General features: G+C 36.2%; 1 protein-coding gene across 5 annotated transcripts; it reads left to right on the top strand.

Annotated features, from left to right (window-relative positions):
- The first annotated feature begins 4 nt into the window (after positions 1-4).
- On the top strand, positions 5-22,756 carry LOC133653506 (serine/threonine-protein phosphatase 4 regulatory subunit 2-like). 5 transcript variants are annotated; one of them, XM_062052854.1, is made up of 9 exons: positions 5-157; positions 671-752; positions 897-1,067; positions 4,782-4,875; positions 4,947-4,984; positions 5,071-5,145; positions 5,268-5,417; positions 19,948-20,237; positions 21,714-22,755. In XM_062052854.1, the coding sequence occupies exons 1-9, from the start codon at positions 124-126 to the stop codon at positions 21,971-21,973; spliced, it is 1,194 nt and encodes a 397-aa protein (XP_061908838.1). In that variant the 5' UTR covers positions 5-123; the 3' UTR covers positions 21,974-22,755. The 5 variants fall into 5 exon arrangements, with proteins under 5 accessions (XP_061908838.1, XP_061908839.1, XP_061908837.1 ...); XM_062052855.1 differs by having other exon boundaries at positions 53-200; XM_062052853.1 differs by lacking the exon at positions 5-157 and adding an exon at positions 213-459 and having other exon boundaries at positions 19,951-20,237; positions 21,714-22,756.
- The last annotated feature ends 988 nt before the right edge of the window (positions 22,757-23,744 follow it).

The following is a 23,744-nucleotide window of genomic DNA, read 5'->3' on the forward strand; positions in this document are numbered from 1 at the left end:
ACACTTCCGTAAATGTATGACGTCACTGCGGACATGCGCAGTCTTCACCTAGGCCAGCTTTGTTGCGTTGCTACTTGCTATTGCTAACTAGCAAGTATTTCCTTCCTGTGAGCGGAGGCAGCGATGGACGCCGAAGCCTTGTCGAAAGCGTTTCAAGGCAAACTTTCCAGTTCCTACAAATACGTGATGATGATGCATTCGTGAGATTTTTTTTTTTACATTTATTTTGATACGTTCAACGGACGCGCTAATGGTTGCTAACTACGTGATCGCAACTTAGCTTACAAGCAGGCAGCAAGTGCACTGTGCACTATTCACACCCAGCAAGTTGACTCCCCCTTATTATGTGTCAGACGAATTATTGGAGACTTGACAGCAAATGGTTGTGCAAATTATAATAACAGATATGCACGCTACCAATGCAACAACTTTCAATTGAACCGCTAGTGTTTGCAATAGGTGTGTGACGATGTTATGGTGTGACGTTTACTTGTTTTTAACCCTGCCAGTCGACTCATCTTGGCCAGATCATAGTGTAAGACCACCAGTTGCCGCAAACAAGCATTTCAGCTATTTTTATTCGCACTGATTGTGTCCTAGCTGAACATCCAGTAAGAGTATTGTGGGCTTCAGTTAGAATTATAACATTTTCTAATATTGTAATTTGCAGATTTTGAGAAGAAAGCGAAAAGGGATGCCATGCCCGTGTTGGAGCAATTCATGTGTCAAGTTGCCAAGACGGGGGAATCAATGTGAGTTACTACGACCAACACTAATTTAATGTTGACAGTTTGACACATTTAGTTTCAGTTGTGTAAACAATCGGCCAGCTAGTCCAGCTTGCCATTATTCTTGTGCATTCTTCACCGGAGCAAATCTGTTCTGATCTCTCCTAGGATCCCATGGTCACAGTTCAAATCCTACTTCATGTTTAAATTAGAGAAGGTCATAGATGATTTTCATACATCCACGCCGGAGCAGAGAAACCCACACAATCCCAATGTAGAACACATTCCTTTCGAGGAGATGAAGAACAGGATCTTAAAAATTGTTGACAGCTACAATGGGTGAGTGAGGCTGCCGGATGATTGCCATTATTGTATGTTACACCCAAGTGTAACATGTGACAGGCTATACGGTATATTTTTATTTTATGGTCCTGTGATTCCACCTAAAACGATTATTACTTACAGGGTTCATATTATGTTTTTTTTCTAAATTTAAAATACCTCCTTGTGGTCTACATCAGTGGTCCCCAACCACCGGGCCATGGCCCGGTACCGGTCCGTGGATTAATTGGTACTGGGCCGCACAAGAAATGAAATTAAAAAAAAAAAATAATGATTTATTTTTTTTAATTTTTTTTATTAAATCAACATAAAAAACACAAGATACACTTACAATTAGTGCACCAACCCAAAAAACCTCCCTCCCCATTTACACTCATTCACACTCATTCGCACAAAAGGGTTGTTTCTTTCTGTTATTAATATTTCTGGTTCTTACATTATATATCAATATAGATCAATACAATCTGCAGGGATACAGTCCGTAAGCACACATGATTGTATTTTTTTATGACAAAACAAGGTTTAAGCATTAGATACCATTTTACCTGCACGCTGCCTCCCGCTGTTGTCGAGTATTACAAATAGGTGAAATTACATCATCTCCCACGGCACACCAGACTGTATCTCACGGCACACTAGTGTGCGGCCCAGTGGTTGAAAAACACTGGTCTACATAACATGTAATGGTGGTTCTTTGGTCAAAATTTTGCATAGATTATGTTTTACAGACCATCTTCAAGCTGCTTTCTGACCGTCTCTTCAGGATGAGCCGTTTTGTAGGTGGTCTTATTCACGTGCCTCCACTTCAACTGCGCCTTTTCCCCGTCAGCCCTGTTGTAGTTTTTAGCGCTTCTATATCAAGTCCACCGACAGATATAATTTAGAACTACACACTACTTTGTATTAGAAATGGCAAAAGCGGAGGATGCATGTGCATGTACGAGACAGTCTGCCCTAGAGGTGGGGGAAATAATAAATGTTTAGATGCATTGCAATTCGGACATAGACGATTACAAAATCGATTAGCAATTGTCAATAATCGATATTCGGTGTATTTATTATAAATAAAGTAATGCAGACAGTTCTAAAATTTGGCTGACTGCAGCGAGCCACCTCACTGTGAGAGCTGACCAGCTCCTTTATTTTATGGCATTTATGTACCAGTTTTGCACACATTTCCATTAATTTAGTAAATGTGAGAAATACTGTTTTTTAATACAAATGCACTGTTTTTTAAAGTTGCAAATGATGATCGCTTATATGGTGAAACGAAAAGAAATGTTAAACTGCATCAATATGTAGAAATTATTGATCCATCAATAATCGTTTTTTAATGGAATCATAGTTCCTAAATCATAATCGAATCGCGAGGTGCCCAAAGATTCCCACCTCTTGAGGATAGCGAAAAAGAAGGAGCTTATTGACTGCAGCGCAGAATACAATATTAGATGTGCGCAAGGCACTCTGGGTACATTTATACCATACATGGCTAATTTGCTGACTGTTCCAAACAGCTGGTTTGGATGAAGTATGAAGGAAGGCAATATTTTTTTTATGAATATCTTTGCAATGTCTCCCTGGTTTGATTTCAAATTTTCGGGACTTATGCATATCCCAAATACACAAAAACAGATACCAACCAACAGGTAAGAACATTTAGTTTTTCATGATAGAGCATAGCAGGGTTACTATTATGCAAAACCAACTTTTCTTACCTGTTGGTACCTATTTTTGTGTATTTGGGACCTCATAAGTCACGGAAATGTGACATCAAACCATGGAGGCATGGCGATTATAATAATACAACGATCTTGCTTTCTTCCAAATTTGAGACGATCGTGACATATTTGACCTTAGTTACATTAGCAGATAGCTCCATATATGGTCGAGGTTTACCGGAAGAGCTTTGAGTGAGTCTGCCATTTTTATTCAGTTGTATAGTCAATAAGCTCCTTTTTTCCTTCTCTATCTTTTTGCTGTGGGGCAGAATGGCTCGTAAATGCACATGCATGTTAAAATCCTACACTGTTGCCATTTCTAACAAAAAGTAGCATATCATTCTAACTCCGTACTGAAGCGCTAAAAATTACATAATGGCGGACATGCAGAAGACTCAGTCGAAAAGGGGACTTGGCCTGGATGAGGGCTTCGACATGTAAATAAGACCACCCACAAAATGGCGCATTCTGAAGAGAAAGTCAGAAAGCGGCTTGAAGATGGTCTGTAAAACACAATCTATGCAAAGTTTTGTCCAAAGCACCACTAGTACGTCTTATGTATCCACAAAAAACTATTTTAAATAGCACATTCATCCATCCATCCATTTTCTACCGCTTGTCGGGGAAGCTGGAGCCTATCTCATTCAGTCAAATGTAAACCCGTTTTTAACAAGATCATTATTATACTTTTAACACTGTATGTGTGACTAACGAGACAAGTGCAGTGTGTATGTTTGTGCATACAGGTTTGGCGACATTTACATCCTGTTTCGATGATGGAGATTAGACCATGGGTGTCAAACTCATTTTAGCTCAAAATCTTGGCATAATAACCTAGAAATACAACTACAACAACTTCAGATTGTTTTTTTGTTTTGCTTTTGGCCAAAATAGAACAAGCACATTCTGAAAATGTACATATCACAAATACCGGTAACCCTCTTCACAAAACACTTCAAGTTAGTTGATAATTCTCAGGGAAAAAAATCAAGAATACAATCAACTTAGACTTTGTCCCATGTATCTACAAAGCCATTAAACTGTAAGTCAGTGTCTATCTGGGATTGAACACAATACTAAATAAATAATAAATAAAAACTCTTCTAGGTATCAAATACACCATTTGTCGTTTCCACGTATAATCCTGTGCAAACTTAACAAACCATACAATGATAGAATCTAGTCAAGATCGGTTCAGTTTCTCCCTGCCTCGTAGGCATCACTGTGTATTGATAGAAAAATAAAAGCTGTGCAATGCATAAACAATTTCAACAAACCAAACGTATTAACTTAAAAGACTGACAGTATTGCAGTAAATCACACATCGTTCACTTTCTTTAAATTTCCACACAAGACAATCGTTTTCACAGAACTATATCGAGGTGCAGTGTCTCATGCAGCGTTTTAAGTAAGGTTTCCAATTGTTTATTTTAGTCTTGAAACCTGGCATGTTTTAGCTTTCACAAAGGCATCTTTATCAGGTGTCACATCTTGAGTGGCAGACCATTTCAGGATGTAATTCAAGTGCTTGTGTGTGAGCCTTGAGCTTAGCTTTGTTTGATTGGTGTTCATTAAAGAGAAAACTTGCTCATGAAGATATGTGGTTTCCCATCCACTTCCATAAATAGGAGAATGATATTTTTTCTTGGAACACTCTGCGTCCACTTTTCTCTTTTTTAACAGAGACATTTTGTGGAAAATGAGGGTGCCAAAGCACGATTTGTTCAAAGCAGGTTTTTATGTTGGGTAGAGGGGGAGGAGCGCAGACCCGCTTTACTGTGTACCTAACAGAATTGATTTGCGACATCCAGTGGACACATTGAGAACAGCAGTTTATTTCATTTAAAAATGAAGCAAATTTTTACACCTATCAAATCCATCTCGCGGGCCGGATTAAACTGGTGAGCGGGCCAGGCCGCATGTTTGACATCCCTGGGTTAGAGGTTGTGACTTTTTTTTTCTTTCTAAACATATCTCTTGGTAACTTTCCCAGAATCCCATTCACCATTCAGCGTCTGTGTGAACTGCTCACTGACCCCAAGAGAAACTATTCTGGAACAGACAAGTTTCTCAGGGGTATTGAAAAGGTTGGTTTCAGTGCAGGTATCATTGATAAGTAGATGTGTATTAAGGTTCCTTTTTCTCCTCTAATTTACAGAATGTAATGGTGGTAAGCTGTGTGTACTCTACATCAGAGTAAGTACATCAGCTTTCGTGCATCACATTTCTGTTGAGCATTTGTGGCTAAACTGACAATTGTTTTGTTCCTTTGACATTTAAAGGAAACATAGGGCATCCAGTTCAACCAGAATGAATGGAGTGATGTTTCCTGGCAACTCTTCTCTATGCTCAGACAGGTGGGAGCCATTAATAGAAGCTCCAAAACGTCCTCCATATAGTAGCAATATGAACAATTGGTCGCTATTTGTGAAATCATTTCATACTTCTCCATGTGTAATAATTGCTTTTTCTTTTGCAGTCGAAATGTAAATGGACCAGGCACGCCAAAACTGCTCAACAGGCCAAAGCTTTCATTATCGCCATCACTTTCCACCAATGGGCTACCTGAGTGTGAAGTCAGCAAGGAGTCAGAACCCATGGAAGAGGAAGAGGCGGAGCACCGCATCAGGTAGGATGTTAGTGAAAGGCGATATGGCCTAAAATCTATATTACAATATATATTGTAGCCTTCTGCGATAACGATATATATCACAACATATTACAGGTGAAACTCAAAACATTTGAATATCATGCAAAAGTCTGTTAATGTCAGCAATTAAAGATAAAATATGAAACTAATAAAACAAATATGTGGTATAAGCCACATTTTTCATCACATTTATAATCAGACACAAAAACTAGATTGGATTTCATTGTACCAATATAAATTAAATTATTTCCTACTGTTGCTCTGATTTAAATAATTTGTTTTTTGCCCTTCAAGCCCTCCTGTGTCCAAGGACTTTTTCTGAGTTCGTAAACAATATAAAAAACGACAAAATATTTTTTGATAATGAGAATTATCATTCTGGGCGATTACATGATTAATTTGAGTTAGATCACGGTGATCAACTGTCTGCATATTTCCTTGATTAAATATGGCGGACATGTCTGTTAGAAGTTACCACAACAGGGAAGCCACGATGCTTGGTATAATCCTGCATGGAACAATCCACTATTATTGACCGTGATCCTATGCGTGTCTGTGAATGTGTGTGTTAGTGTACCTTTTGTGTGAAAGTGTGTCCGTGTGCGCAACCATCTCGTTCCACCGTCGTGAAAGTCAGTCTCCTCACGACGTAATTAATGTTCAATCGTGTTGTGCCTCTTCCCCTTACCCAGCTGGAATTGCAGCCTAGAAGAACAAAATAAAGAAATATGACTAACACTAGCATAGAAGTTGAAACACAAAATTTATAAGGAGCAGCAACTTTAGTTTTACTATCTGCTGCAGCTCACCAGTAATCCGCCCCGAATGCGAACTTGCAGGCACTCAGACATCGTTTATGTCAGTGGTCCCCAACCACCCGGCCGCGGCTCGGTACCGGTCCGTGGATCGATTGGTACCGGACCGCACAAGACATAAAAAAGAAAAAAAATAATATATATATAAATATATATTTTATTTTTTATTAAATCAACATAAAAACACAAGATACACTTACAATTAGTGCACCAACCCAAAAAACCTCCCTCCCCCCATTTACACTCATTTACACTCATTCACACGCATTCACACTCATTCGCACAAAAGGGTTGTTTCTTTCTGTTATTAATATTTCTGGTTCCTACATTATATATCAATATAGATCAATACAGTCTGCAGGGATACAGTCCGTAAGCACACATGATTGTATTTTTTTATGACAAAAAAAAAAAAAAAATACCATACCCCCCTCCCGGTCCGTGGGACAAATTTTCAAGTGTTAACCGGTCCGCAGTTACAAAAAGGTTGGTAACCACTGGTCTATGTGACTGTATTGGTCCCGACTGGGAGAATCAACACACCCACTAATTTATTCAGAAAAGGCATTTTTATATTTTTATATTTTATTCAGACTTTTTGTTTGTGTCTGCAAAGATTCCACTGTTCTGATGTAACATGTACTAAAAAATGTATCCCTGCTGTTGAAGTAACAAGCACAATAGTAAGGCTGCAGCTAACGATTATTTTTCTATCGATTAATCTATAGATTTTTTTTTTTTTCGATTAATTGGTTAATCTATAGATTTTTTTTTTCGATTGATCTATAGATTATTTTTCCTTTTACCGATTATTTTTTTTATTCAAAATGAAGATGAAAAAATAAATGTAGGCCAGTTTTTTCAAAAGGCATGGCTTTTATTTACAAAAAAAAGAAGTATGGCCACTCAGTCAACATTGACAACAACATGACTAAATATTCTGTAACATTGTAAACATTTAAAACTTTTAACATTTAACAAAATTAAAAGTAGCTTATTTGCTTTTTAATGCGCAAATATAAAAGTCAACATCCAGTGCAAATCTTAATATTCTGCAATAGTATAAGCATTTCAAAAGTAAAAGTATTGCTTATTTTGCTTTAAAATGTGCAAAAATAAAGATAAACATCCAATACAAAAAAGTGCAAAACGAAATATTCTGTAACAACAGTCTAAACATTTCAACAAAAGTGAAAGTACCGGTATTGCTTATTCGCTAAAATGTGCAAAAATAAAGATAACCATCCAACACAAAAAAGTGCCAATCTAAATATTCTGGAGCACTGTAAACATTAAGTATTGCTTTTAAAATGTGCAAAATAAACATCCAGTCCAACACAGTAGACAATAACCAATTCTACTCATTCCAGTGAGTGTCTAACAGTTGTAATGAAGAAAGGTTAGCATGTCTACATGCTCTGGTTCTTTTCTTGTTTACAATATTCCCAGCAGCTGAAAATAGGCGCTCAGAAGGGGTCGATGTGGCTGGAACTGAGAGGTAATAAGCCTTCACCTCAAGCCAGGACTCAGAGTGAGCTGAGCTGCAGTTTATATTCCTAGAAGGTCAACGGGCTCATAGTGATGTTACTAGTAGTTGAGTGGGAGGTGTTTATTATCATTTGGGGAGAGTCCGCTGCCTGATGCTCACCTGCTAAACACCTATCTGCTCGACGCTGAAGCGCTGACTACATGCGCTCTGAATACGCACTGCTGATTGGCTGGTAACGTTTTGAATACGCACTGCTGATTGGCTGATAATGCTTTGTGTGTACCAATCAGATGGTTGTGTGGGTGGGACAATGCTGCGTGCTGAGACAGAGGCAGAAGGAGCAAAGCAGCTTGTTAAGACTTTAGCTTTAGCTTAGAAACTCGTTCGGTACACCCCCGTACCGAACCGAATGCCCCGTACCGAAACGGTTCAATACAAAACACTAAGGCTGCAGCTAACGATTATTTTTCTATCGATTAATCTAGATTTTTTTCGATTAATCGGTTAATCTATAGATGCTTTTTTTTTCGATTAATCTATAGATTATTTTTCCTTTTACCGATTATTTTTTTATTCAAAATGAAGATGAAAAAATAAATGTAGGCCCGTTTTTTCAAAAGGCATGGCTTTTATTTACAAAAAAAAAGAAGTATGGCCACTCAGTCAACATTGACAACAACATGACTAAATATTCTGTAACAATGTAAACATTTAAAACTTTTAACATTTAACAAAATTAAAAGTAGCTTATTTGCTTTTTAATGTGCAAATATAAAAGTCAACATCCAGTGCAAGTCTTAATATTCTGCAATAGTATAAGCATTTCAAAAGTAAAAGTATTGCTTATTTTGCTTTAAAATGTGCAAAAATAAAGATAAACATCCAATACAAAAAAGTGCAAAACGAAATATTCTGTAACAGTGTAAACATTTCAACAAAAGTGAAAGTATTGCTTATTTGCTAAAATGTGCAAAAATAAAGATAAACATCCAATACAAAAAAGTGCCAATCTAAATATTCTGGAGCACTGTAAACATTAAGTATTGCTTTTAAAATGTGCAAAATAAACATCCAGTCCAACACAGTACACAATAACCAATTCTACTCATTCCAGTGAGTGACTAACAGTTGTAATGAAGAAAGGTTAGCATGTGTACATGCTCTGCTTCTTTTCATGTTTACAATATTCCCAGCAGCTGAAAATAGGCGCTCAAAAGGGGTTGATGTGGCTGGAACTGAGAGGTAATTAGCCTTCACCTCAAGCCAGGACTGCGAGTGAGCTGAGCTGCAGTTTATATTTCTAGAAGGTCAACAGGCTCATAGTGATGTTACTAGTAGTTGACTGGGAGGTGTTTATTATCATTTGGGGAGAGTCCGCTGCCTGATGCTCACCTGCTAAACACCTATCTACTCCACGCTGAAGCGCTGACTACATGCGCTCTGAATATGATTGGCTGGTAATGCTATGTGTGTACCAATCAGATGGTTGTGTGGGTGGGACAATGCTGCGTGCTGAGACAGAGGCAGAAGGAGCAATGCAGCTTGTTAAGGCTTTAGCTTTAGCTTAGAAACTCGTTCGGTACACCCCCGTACCGAACCGAAAGCCCCGTACCGAAACGGTTCAATACAAAACACGTACCGTTACACCCCTAGCAGATACAAATGACACATTCATGTTTTTGTGTAATGATGACAACGTATGCTCGCGCGGATCGTCTGCTTTGATCGTCTGCTTTGCGCTTCGCCGTGACAGTAGTGCGACGTAAATATGCGACGCGTCGACGCACAAAAACGGCGTCGACGTATTTACGTAACCGATGACGTCGACTATGTCGACGTCTCGTTTCAGCCTTACAAAACACGTACCGTTACACCCCTAGCAGATACAAATGACACATTCATGTTTTTGTGTAATGATGACAACGTATGCTCGCGCGGACGATTGACTAGTTGATGGTTGATGGTTTTCTTTTCAAATGTTCGTTCATAGCCGTTGTGCTGCTATGATAGGCCATTTCCGCTCGACACAGTGTGCATACAACAACATTATTAGGCCGTTTATTGAAATACTCCCACACTTTTGACGACTTTTGGCGTGCTTTTTCCCCCTCGCTCGCACCGCTCGCATCGTCTGCTTTGATCGTCTGCTTTGAAAGTCTGCTTTGCGCTTCGCCATGACTGTAGTGTGACGTAAATATGCGACGCGTCGACGCACAAAAACGGCGTCGACGTATTTACGTAACCGATGACGTCAACTACGTCGACGCGTCGTTTCAGCCTTACACAATAGTACCGGTGTATATATAAAAAAAACCTCTGCAGACAGACACTTTGTTTTGTTTTTGTTTGTTTGTGGATGAAAAACGGTAAAAGTTTGTTTCATATAAGGAACATGTCTAGACCTTTTCTATATATGAGAAGGTATCCTTAAATTACTTGAAGGGGCTGTTTGCAACATTTACACAGATGCCTAGAGGGCGCTAATAGTTTTCCAATAAAGTTAAGTTAAAGTACCAATGATTGTAACACACACACTAGATGTGGCAAAATGATTTGTATTTTACACCGTAAATCCCACCCTCTTATGGCTTCTGGAACTATTGACTCGGGATGGGAATTGATAATATTTTTCTGGTTCCAATTCCACTTTCGATTCTGCTTAACGAACGATTTGGTTCTATAACGGTTCTCTTATCGATTTTTATTTGGTAAAAAAAAGAAAGCAAAAAGGTAGATTAGCATCAATTGTGTTTAGTTTAGATCTAACATGACTTTACAAAGCTAACAGTAAGGTCTTAAGAGGTACATAGCATTGAAAAAAATCACATTTTAAATAAATATTCTCCTGTAGAATTTTAAAAAATAAAACGTGGGAAATACTCAAGAATGTAACATATATTTGAATTTTTTTTTTTAATATTTAGTAATTTTTTGTCATCTCCCTAGACAATATATTGGTGACATTTAAAATATTACAATGGATTGTTTAGATTTACAAGATGAAACTATAATATATATAACATGCAACACAAGATATTGCAAGCCTTCTTTTGATTTAATTTTGATGATTATGGCTTACAGTTTATGAAAACCTTAAATTGAAAATCTCAGAAAATGGGGGGTCTTCAAAAACTGTAAGCCATGATGATCAGTTATAATAAATACAAGCTTGACATATCTCACTTTGAATGCAATGAGATAATATCACATATTAGTTTCACATTTGAAGTTAAACTGCTGACATGAATTAACTTACATGATATTCTAATTTCATGAGTTTCACCTGAATAATGGAAATTACTAAGTGAAAATGTGGTTGCAGAAAAACATGCAACCTTTCGCCGACTACAATTGGAAAATTAACTTTTTGAAAATAAGTGGCACTGTGGCAAATGAGTGCAAGCTTTAACATACCAGTAGAGTATAAAAACAAGTTCCTTCTATATTGAAGCTATTATCATATGCAGGTATATCTGATGTATGACACCGAAAGACTTATGAAGTTTGCGAGTAAATATATATGATCAAAATAGTATCAATCTCAGAGATTCCCGAGCCATTTTGAGAGAGAATAAGCTAGCCAGTCACGTGGTCGAGAGACATAAAGGTAGGAATCGCAGATCCCATCAACATCAACAACAACAACATCAATGCTAATCATACAGACTCTGTGGGAGCCAATAACAATTACTTCTGGACAAATGACGGTCCTTATACTTTTATCCTGAATACAAGGAGGGTGAGCTACAAATTTTAGAAGCTGTGCTAAACAGATCTACCTTTAGTGAAACACTAAGCATCATGTAGCAGTATTGCTAAGTGCTAAACAGGAAATACAAACTACCAACATAATAAAACGATAGCTTACTGTACGATGTCTGCTTTCACTGTGATGACGACTGATAGGATATCCATATCTCCCCGTTTAGATGAAAAATGTATTTTAATCCACACAACAAAGCGTTAAAAAAGTTGCTGCAGAGTTGACAGTGTCTTCTGTTGTAGTGTGTTTGTGTCCTTCTCCGCGTGTTAACTGAATGTCATGGATGAAAAACTTTTAATTCATGGCTAAATCCTTGTAATATTCAGATGAGAGGCATAATCTAGAATAACATTGACAAGCCGAGACGCGATGATGCAGGAGCAGAAACGGCAACAAACAAGACATCGTGTTGCTCAGTGTTGCATAAGATTCTTCTTTACAGTTTTACGGCAGTTTGCATTACTGCCATTTTCAGTTTCATTTTATAATTACATTAAAGTCTCTAATTGAGCCCAGTACAGCATAAACGATAGTTAGCGCTCGGTTATCAATGCTAAAAATACTTTGTCTGCGTTAGCGCTTATAATAACAACATTACTAATATTTGATTGATATTTAGGTCACGAGAGGTAAATAGAGTACGGTATTGTTTGCAGGGTTGGAATGGTTATTTAGAGAGTTTTGTGGGTGAAATAGAGAGCCGTAGACTCCATTATTAGCAGACTTTTTGTTGATTATTTATTTACGACTTAGAATGCATAAAAAAACAAAGACATATGTGTACATGTCTTATATAAGGATTGTGAATGATAGATAGCAATTCTCTGTCTATTTTTGGCGTATTTCCAGTATGACTGATCTGATACTATGGTCAGAGTGCAGAAGCGTTACTACAGTGACGTCTATCTCCGTAAATAGCCGAAGGTACCGTATTTTTCGGAGTATAAGTCGCTCCAAAGTATAAGTCGCACCGGCCAAAAACGCATAATAAAGAACGAAAAAAACATATATAAGTCGCACTGGAGTATAAGTCGCATTTTTGGGGGAAATTTATTTGATAAAACCCAACACCAAGAATAGACAATTGAAAGGCAATTGAAAATAAATAAAGAATAGTGAACAACAGGCTGAATAAGTGTACGTTATATGACGCATAAATAACCAACTGAGAACGTGCCTGGTATGTTAACGTAACATATTATGGTAAGAGTCATTCAAATAACTATAACATATAGAACATGCTATACGTTTACCAAACAATCTGTCACTCCTAATCGCTAAATCCGATGAAATCTTATACGTCTAGTCTTTTACGTGAATGAACTAAATAATATTATTTGATATTTTACGGTAATGTGTTAATCATTTCACACATAAGTCGCTCCTGAGTATAAGTCGCACCCCCGGCCAAACTATGAAAAAAAACTGCGACTTATAGTCCGAAAAATACGGTATTCAGAGCGCAATATTCAAAATGGCTGACTGAATTTGTGGCATTTTGTGTATTTGCACATACTTTGCGCATTGTAAATACAATTAGATATGGTTCAATGGATACAATGAAAAATAATTAAGCATGTAAAGGTAACTTTTTTTCCCCACTCTACTGGTACTTTAAACCACAAACTTAGTCACTGCTTGTAAGTTACCTGTTGCGATAAAAGGAGACGCTATAGCGCTGGGCGGCAGACATGAATATGGAGCTAGTACTTTCTGCCCACCACGGAGCCAATGAGAATCTGTCTCTCGTCTTGCTCATCTAAATGAGAAGGCATTCATTTAAATTTAACAGTTAATAGCACTAACATTATAGGCGGTGAGTTAGTACCTCTTGTATTTACAACAGATGACATGCTAGCGCTATTACTGCTGTGACGAGATCGACGCGGTTCAAAAACGCAACATTCATTTATAATTATTGCATGCTATGTGTTCAAATACTACAGCATATTGCTCGTATGTCCTGCCGCCCTTGATGAAGTACCAACCACGTAACATGTGCACGTGTATTAACTTTGGGTGTTGTTAGCTAATGATAGTGATTTGGAAAGCTAGTGTTAGCTGTTATTGAATGTATATTCTGTCATAACAACAACATAACTGCAAATTGTTAGTTGCTTGTCTTGGATTGCTTTTGTGTGTGTGCACGTCCTCCCTGCGCATACATGTTGACGAGACAGGGTGAATGACCGTAAACACCCATTATTTTGTTCGGGCGGGTAAAATGTTTAAAAAAAAAAATTAACTTAGTAATTGTGAAAAATATAGACAATTTTAAAACAAAATAGTTCTGTTAAACCACTAATGATAACATAAGATAGCCAATGGTGATCATGCTGTATTTTTTGCTTTGAAAAATTTTACTGTGAAAATGGTGCAAACGGCCCCCTTAAGTGTAGCTATAGACAAAAATAAAAAAGTAAAATTGAAATAGCTAGGGATGTGCCAATCAATCGGCCACCCATTTATGTTAACAAGTATGTGACAAGCGGCCAGTAGCTAATTATGAGCCTTATGAGCCCAATTACCTCCATTACGGCTAAAAAAACCTGCATTTGTTAGTATCTAAAGCAGGGGTCACCAATGTGGTGCCCGCGGGCACCAGGTCGCCCGTAAGGACCAGATGAGTCGCCCGCGGGCCTGTTCTAAAAAAAAAAAAAAAAAAAAATTATTATTTTTTTTTTTTTAAATTTTTTTTTAAATTAAATCTACATAGAAAAAACACAAGATACACTTTCAATCAATGCATCAACACAAACAACCTCCCCCATGCACACTCATCCACACCCACTCACACAAAAGGGGTTATTTCTTTCTGCTACCAATATTCTGGTTCCCACAACATAGACAACACATCTGCAAGGGACACAGTCCCTGAAGCACACATGATTGTATAGGCTGCTGGTCCACTAACATTTTCATTAATTACTATTTTTTATGTAATTATTTTTATATTGTTTTACTTTCTTTTTTTATCCAAGAAAATGTTTTTTTATTTATTTATCTTTTTTTATTTTATTTTTAAAAAAAGGGCCTTATCTTCAACAGACCAGGTTGTCAATGAAATTAGATTTGTTTAAAGGGTTTTTTAAACCAGGCCCAGTCCAGATAATGTCCAAGTAGGACTCAGCAACACACACCTTCATTCATGTACACAGAAAAAAATTAGGGAACACAACAGATTGCATATAATTTATAAACAAAATTACATTTTCAAAATAAGCATTTATGTACAGTCCAGATTATGTCCAGGTCACTCAAATTAGGGAACACAACAACAGATGTCATATAATCTATAAACATAATTATACTTTCAAAATAAGCCTTTGAGGACTTCTCATCTTTTTTTTAATGTTTTTTGGCATCATTATCGTTTTCAACCATGTAACTTTCTAAAGTTAGAAAATACTGAATAAATGTTTTAAAGAAAGTAATACTAAGTGAATATCTGTTTTTGGCCTTAAAAATAAACATTTTACTGAGTACTATAATTAAATTGACTAAATCATGATTGTCAATGAACTCTCCTAAAATAACAGAAACCACATTAAGCTTCATAAACAAACCAATCCTTAAACACATTTTTTCAACTTCCACCCAAAACAAAGACACAATATGACAATACCAAAACAAATGCAGGGTGGATTCAGGTTCCTGACAACAAAATCGGCAATCATCTGACTCTGTCATATTCCATAATTTTAACATTTTCCCTGTGGGTAAGAAGTTATAAATACTTTTAATTTGAAAATAACGATTTTGCACATTGATAGTGGTTTTATAGATTAGTTTGAATATGGCATCCCATGGCAACGGGCAGTCAAAAAAGTCCTCCCATTTTCCATTTGTGTTGTATGAGGCAGCCTTCAAAGATTTCTTTATTAAATAAAAATTATATATTTTTCTATTTATTTTAGTTCCTTTTTGCCAACTAGAATTTCTTATTAGAGGTTTACAAACTAATAATTTAGTAGTTCCATAATTAATTATTTGTTTCCATCTTTTCCCAATTACTCCAGTTAGTTGATAAAATGAAAAGCTTGAGCAAGCATCACCATCATAGCTCTAAATTCATCATACTTCATAATTTTACCATTCTCACTGATAATATCATTGACAAAAATGATTCCTCTTTCAAACATATTTTTCCAAAAGAAAGGCTTTCCATCTATTACAATATTAGAGTTCATCCATATTAACTGCTGCAAAATATCGTCTCTTTTTTCTGGCACATAAAATTGAAAACACCACTATGAGTGGATTGTTTCCTTTATGAACCCCACCATGTTTCCCAGCAGACTCTCTGGGAGGGGATCACTTGTAAAAAAGGATACAATTTCTTTTGATACAGTACATGTTTTTTGTCCAACAGGACATTTGTGTACCACTCAATGTTTAAATACATCTTTGGAACAATTGATGCTTTTAAACACAGACACATAGCTTCAAGATTGAGAAGTTTCAGGCCCCCATATTCATACTCTTTGTACAAAACCTTTCTTTTAATCTTTTCTGGTTTGCCGTTCCAGACAAAATCGAAGACCCTCCGCTCATAAATCTTAAAAAAGTTTTGTGATGGAGCTGGTAATGACAAAAACAAATAAATAAATTGAGGAATAATTAACGAGTTGGCAATAGACATTTTACCATACAAGGTTAGGGATTTCCCTTTCCATAATTGCATAATTTTGTCCAGCTTTCTTAGTCGATTATCATCATTTACTGAGCCTAGATCTTCCAGATTTTCTGGGACAACAACACCAAGTATGTTAACTGGTCCATCTGTCCACAAAACAGGCACTTTGCATTCCATTCGAAAGGACGTTCTCGTTAGATTTCCGATCCTTAACATTTTACATTTATCATAATTAAGCTTAAGGCCAGATTGCTGTGAAAATATGTCCAAAAGATTAAGAAGGTTCCGCAAACAATGAGGAAAAATCTTATCTTTGTGAATCAGCCTTTTCTGACATGAACTTCATCAAGAACAAACACAGAACACGCCTCACTGATGCACATCTGCAAGACTCACTCAGAGTTGCAGTGTCAAGTTACACACCAGAGTACAACACACTAGTTAACAGCATGCAATGCCAGGCTTCCCACTAACTGACAAAGAAACAGATAACAGATTTGGTGTCCAGTTCAAAGTGTGACATGATTTAAAAATTGGAGAGTTTACTTTTGTATTTTACATGAGTTATTATTTGTACAAACATGGTGCAAAGTAATTCATGATTTGTTAAAAAATGTTAGTGGCTAGCTAGTTAAAATGGGATATTGTGATTTCACAAGACTGTCTTAGAAGTGATCATTTGAAAATGTTCAATTTGAAAAATGTGCACTTAGAGAAAATATGAAAATAAAGTGTTGCATATTGATATTTATCTGTTTCTATATATATTTATTGTGAGAAATCATTAAGATGATCAGTGTTTCCACAAAGATAAATATAATTAATTATTAATAATAACAGAGTTAAAGGTAAATTGAGCAAATTGGCTACTTCTGGCAATTTATTTAAATGTGTATCTAACTGGTAGCCCTTCGCATTAATCAGTACCCAAGAAGTAGCCCTTGGTTTCAAAAAGGTTGGTGACCCCTGATCTAAAGTATCAATATCAGGTACCATTATCACTGGAGGATGAGGCGAAACATGTTACTCACCGAGAGCAAGCCAGGAGCAGGCATGCTAATAGCTAGGCTAACTACTAAGTAAGCAATAAGTGCTTAGTAAAGTTTAAGACGTGTAGATGGAACCACATTGAATCAGAAAGAGTCTAGAGAGAGGATAAAATAACAACAACTGTCGCTGTGTCAGCACTGTAGCAGTCAAGAGAAGTAGTATCAGTATATAATCGATACAAGAGTAAATAGATACATATTTTTAATTTCTCAGTAATTGTTTTGTCATTTTTGTTTATGTTTATAAATTCAGGTAATTAATTGCCTGGACACAGCAGGACTTTGAGGACAAAAAAACTAATAATTTAAATGAATAGTACATAGTAGTTTTTGCTTTTGTTTAGTTATTGTATATTATTGACTTTTTTTATTGACTTTTTTTTGGCCAAACAAAAAAAATACACAGTAATAAAAAAAACTAGGAACTAATATTGTGCTGATATTGTTAAACTGTCAATAGTACTCACCATAAATATTTGGAACAATTTACAGTTAATACATGTTATTGGTATCGACTGATCTCACTCATAGATGATCGGTTTCAGAATTGGCAGCATAAAACCCTGATCGGAACATCCTTAAAGATAGCATGAACTTCTTGGGCCGGTGTGGCAACCCTCCTAATGTATTGGTAGGGGAAACACTGGAAGTTATTATTTAATCTTGTACAATCTTTTTCTTAATTTACCCTTTGAGAAAGACAATTAAAGTCAGTGTTTTTATGGAATGTTTATTTTAACTGAGAGAGACTGAATATGAAGAAACAAACACAAACATTTCAGAATCAAAATCAGAATAGTTTTATTGCCGGGTTCACAAACTAGGAATTTTTCTTGGTGCAATCGTGCAACATAAAACACATATAACACATATTTGGTAATAAAAAAGAGCTGTAACTGAGCTATCAGATCTTGTTAAAGACTTATAAGAATTTATAACTTAAATACAAAACTGCACTTTTCTTGTATATTTTTTATGTATGATTTAAAAGCTGGTATTTCCAATTACTTTATTTTTTTAATCCAATAGCAATTCACATCACATAAAAATTTGTAATGACGTGTGAAGACTTTAGGTTGCTCTAGTTGTATCAAAACAGTGTACAATCAGGAATCCATCATATCGATATTTTGTCCCAAGCTTGGCGTAGTTTCACCTCGATATGGAGGTTAATTTGTGTCTTTATTACAAAAGCTTTTTTGACACTGGATTTATGTAACTGAATTTTTCGTGTTTGATTTTTGTGAACTGAATTTTTTTATATCAAATTATGCTAACAATTTAATTGAACAAAAATTTGCAAAATGTGTGTGTTTAAAAAATGTGTTCATAAAAATTAAGTGTAAAAAGTTCAGTGCAGAAAAATTTGCTGCTTCAAAATGCAATACTCACTTTAAGACAGAAGCAAGCAATACTGTCTCAGAACCATCCAATGAGGTGTCGAGCTTGTAGTCACGTGACACAGGTTTTGCAAAGCAGCATTAAAAAGGCTGTTACCTGGGTGGGCTACCTGGGCATAGTACAACAAAATATACATTTAAATGTGGCCCGCTGGAATAAATCATTTCAAAGGTTAAAATATGCACTTTTGAGTGACATACGGGTTACAATGGTAACCATAGGAACTTTGTCACAACAGCTCCATACAGACCAGGCATGAAGCAAAGTAGGCAGGGTTACACAGCAACAAGGCCAAGACGCGAATGACAGATGGAGGCATATTTTCCGCAACAAAGTTCCACAGAAAAGTGATATTATATCTAGTATGTGGATATTTTTTACACTTTGAGTTTAGTTTCGCCATGTTTGTTGCATCTTTGTTGTTATTGCTTGATTATTAAAGATGTCGATCAAGGAGGTGGTCCAGCTAGGAAGTAGAGGAGCATCGTTCATATATTGTCAATATTCACTGTTTAATTTTTCATAGTTAATATTGTAAATCCTACATTCTGTATTTTCATGTACTTATTGAGTGTTTTGTTTAGTAAAAAAATTTGAAATTCATTCTGTTTTTGAGATGGTCTGTTATAATGTTTTTAGTATCAATCGTTATTGTGTGTTTGTACCATCATGTGATCCAGTTTTATCTTTTTTTGTGCAATATTAGGATTTTTTCACTAATGCACAGCAATCTCCAGTTTAAAGTGTTCACAAAAGGCACATTTATTTGTATACCGCATTTCTTACTCAAGGCAGCTCAATGTGCTTTTTACATTATCTAAAAGAGTAACAGAAAAAACATTACAATAAACACATTTTATCAACATGAACAAAAATCTCCCTCTCAATCATACACAGTAGAAAGTCTTTAGCTTTAAATTTTCATACAGCAGATTACATGGCCCGGCCGCCGCATGTAGTGCTGCATTACCTGCCTTTTTGTAAGATCTGTGTCACGTGACTTTAAACAGGACACCTCAGTGGCTGGTTCTGAGGCAGGATCGATTGCTTTAGTCTTAATTCACTGGAAGTGAATTTTGAAGCATCAATTTTTTTCTACACTGAATTTCAAAACACTGAAATCCTAAACACTGAATTCTTACACACTAAATTTTAAAACACACGCATTTTGCAAATTTGATGTTTAAAAAAAAATCAGTTCACAAACTTCAAAAGCAAAAAAAATCAGTTACACAAAATCAGTGTGGAAAAAAAACTTTTGTAATAAGACACCAATGAACCCCCATACTTGACGTACATGCCTGTACGTTAGGAAATATGTTACATTTATCTCGACTCACATATTTATTTTTACAGCAGTGAAGTTTCACTCATGGGAGGTGAAATAACTCCACGCAGCGGGATAAAGCATAAACACCCTGAGGAGGAGGAAGAGGACGAGGTGGACTCTGATGCTGAGAAGCACAGCAGCAAGAGACTAAAGGTTGACAAAAACCATGAGGAGGGTGACACAAAATGTGAAAACAAGGAATACTCTTGTAAAGGCACAGAGGACATATCGGCGATGAAATCTTCCGAAGACGCTTGCAGTCAGAAGAACAAAAGTGAAACATCTTGTGGTACGCAGTCCATCCTCGAAGACCCAGGTAAGTGTTCAAGAACTTTGCATACTCTGATTTCAACACAATTCTCCCATTACAATTATAAAAAAACATCTAACTGTGTTAAGTAAGATTTTAACTGTCATACAATAGTAACCACCATATGTGTAATACATCTAAAATATAATTATAAAGCATTTGACACAGAAGAAGTAATGGATTTTGCTCTTAGCTAAAATGTCTCAAAATTGATTTCAAACACACCTGAAAGATTATTTTAATGTGTACAAACTGCACAGACAGGGCAGTTTGCAGAACGATACTGCCACCTAACGACTACTATGTATTACTGAAATAAAATTGTGAGTTCAAATACAACTTTACAAGGCACAGCACACACTCAAGGTAACTGTCACTTTGGTTGGTGTACACCAGGGGTGACCACACTTTTGCTGCAGGCAAGCTACTTTTCAATTGACCAAGTCGAGGGGATCTACCTCATTCATTTATATATAATTTATATTTATTTATTTATGAAAGAGACGTTTTTGTTAACAAGTTGAATGATAATACAAGCATGTTTAACACATATAGATTCCTTTCTTTCATGAAGACAAGAATATAAGTTGGTGTATTACCTTATTCTGATGACTTGCATTGATTGGAATCAGACAGTAGTGCTGATAATATCCACATTTTTGAATGGAGGAGACAAAAAGTATTCATTTCTGTCCAATACCCCATGAAAGTGGTTGTTTTTTGGTATCTTATTTGTTCAGCTTCCATACTCGTATTTATACACTTTACAAGAAATACATTGGCGGCAAACTCCGTAGCTTGCTAGCTTATGCATGCCAGCTTTCTGAAACTCTTATTTTGTTAGCGCAGGCAGGTTGAAGCAGAGCTTTTATTGGAAAGATAAGAACTGTGCAGTCGGTCTTTAGAGTTTTGACAGCAGGTTTGTTGAAATAAAAAGTGTTTCTCCCCTTCCTGTCGGTATTTTTTTCTTAATAATGATCTCGCAGCAGCCAGCATCATCTCACAGGACGCTCATGTCTCAATGTCAATCAAGTGACAAAAGTGACGTCTTGGAGAAGATTCATGATTGCTAATTTTTAGGTCTATTTTTTTAATGCCTGGCTGGCGATCGACTGACACACCCTCCGCGATCGACCGGTAGCTCGCGATCGACATAATGTGCACCCCTGGTGTACACTGTTGGAGAAATTGATGCTCAACTGTGTTGCTTGCAAAATAAATAGAGAATAGTTTTCCTTAAAAGACTTTTGTTTTTGTTATTCTTTCCCTGTCGTCTGTAGAACTTTAATGACATTTAAGGGTTGCTAAACACGAAAGCTGTGTGCAAACCTTAAATTACACTGGTGGGGAAGAAAAAACAAATATATATGAAGTAATTTTAAGCTTAATAAATTAAATAACTTAGGTTTGGAGCTTCATAGTATGATTTTTTTTTTTTTAAAGAAATCCTATTATAGTACGTGTTCAATTCCTCTTCTTCAGGGCCCAGCAGCCCACTGACAGAATCGCCTGAAAAAGAGGCGGCCAAAACAGAGGAGGTCCACTTTAACCAACCTGAGCGACCACTAAAAGAGAATGCACACTCCGAGCAAGACACTGAGGACAGCAGCAGCAGCAGCAGCAGGAGTGGAGACTGCCCGCCCAGTGTCTCTTCTGGTAATTCACTTGACTTGTCAACAGAGAGCGATGCAGACAATTCCGATTGCACAAATACAGAAACAGAGCCTGGGCAAAATGACTAACACCAGCCTGACCGCACAACTGACTGTTGACACTGTATAATACCACACCGAGGGATACTGTAGCACTGTGAAACTCTGGGCTCCAGGATAAGAAGAAATGAGGGACCTCACAGAAGGAACTTTTTCCCCTTCAGTTTCAGCTGGCAAATGGACCCACGTCAGCTGGCCTTAGCGCTGGGCGATCATGGAGGCAGTGTTTTGAACGTTTACTGTTTTCTAAGCTCCTCCCCAAATGTTAAAATCAGACCCTGATAATTTCATTTAGCCCTTATGGGTTCAATAACGTCATCATTGGCATACACTTCCAAAATGTTCTAACCATAGTTGTTTTGACAGGAAAAATTATTTACGGAATGTCTCCAAATGATCAATAATGTCTGCATCACCTTTTAATTGTTTTTTTCTATGAAAAACATAACATCAAGAGTAAATGTGTATTAACATTGCACTAATTCCTAAAAGTATATTGGACATTAAACCATTGACTCTGCTTAAGTTGATAATTTTCTTGTTGTAACCTGGCAGTTTTAGAGTGTTAGTTCCGTTTCAGTAAAGTCATTTCAGCTTTGCATTCTGTAAATGTTACAGATGTTCGCCTCGAATCACAACCCATGCATCCTTTTTCATAGGTTAGATTTTTACAACACATGCCTGTGAATCCATTTTTGTAGACTTGTTATACACGTTCACTTGAAAAAGTTAAAATTGTTGGAAAATTAATGCTCCTCTTTGTATTCATGTAAAGCAATAAATCCTGACAAAAACACTGAGATAAGTTTTGTTTTGTACCACTTTTAAGAGTTAAGTCTTGATTTCAGTTTGATTCAGACACTAGTATGCAGTGCCTCGGAAATCTTAAGACTACATGTCAAACACATCTAAACAAATACACACAATTAACCCTTTGAGTACATTCGATTTTAGTTATCTTCAAAGCCAAACAGGACACAAAAGTGCTTAAGTTTTTGAAAGGTGTAAAAAAATTTTGGAGTCATTATTTTTTTTGTTACTTATGCTCAAACTTCAGTCCTAATGTATTTTTTTAAACCCTTGGAAGGCCTTTTAATAATACTGTAAGATGTCACAGTTTTCCAATAGTATTAAACACCCGCGACCCTGAAAGGGACAAGCGTTAGAAAATGGATGGATGGATGGACAATTTATTTATTAATACTACTAATCTAGTTAACTAATGCATAATGTATAATGCATATGTTCCTTGACTGCACTTAAATGTAGAGTATATGTAGTATATGTAGAATATACTTATATTATTTATATATTATATATTATATATATAATATATATAATATATTATATTATTTATTATTATTCTTGTCTATTGTGAGCGAACTGTGGTGCTGAATTTCCCCCAGGGATCAATAAAGTACTTTCTATTCTATTCTATAATACAAGTTGTGACATTATCTGATTTAAAGACATTCAAAAGGGTCAACGTCAAAAATATATGTTAGATATTCCAATTGGGTCAGACGTTTATTGAGAAACTTAAGAAAAAACAAAAACACCCAAATATTTACTAAAAGGACAAACAAGTCAGCCTTTGTCCCCTAAGGGTTAGGACAAACACAACAACGTAAAGTTGCAGGAACCTCCTATGGAAATAGGCTTTTTATTAACATGATTGAATAATCAAACTATTAATAGCTAAGGCTCTTGTCATACCCACGGTTTTCTTTACAGTGTGACTACTTTGAAAAATGTAATTAAAAAGTATTCTAAACTTTGCAGTCATTTGCAGTATTTATAC

This window comes from Entelurus aequoreus, linkage group LG07 (genome assembly GCF_033978785.1).
Source record: "Entelurus aequoreus isolate RoL-2023_Sb linkage group LG07, RoL_Eaeq_v1.1, whole genome shotgun sequence".
Classification (NCBI taxonomy): domain Eukaryota; kingdom Metazoa; phylum Chordata; class Actinopteri; order Syngnathiformes; family Syngnathidae; genus Entelurus; species Entelurus aequoreus.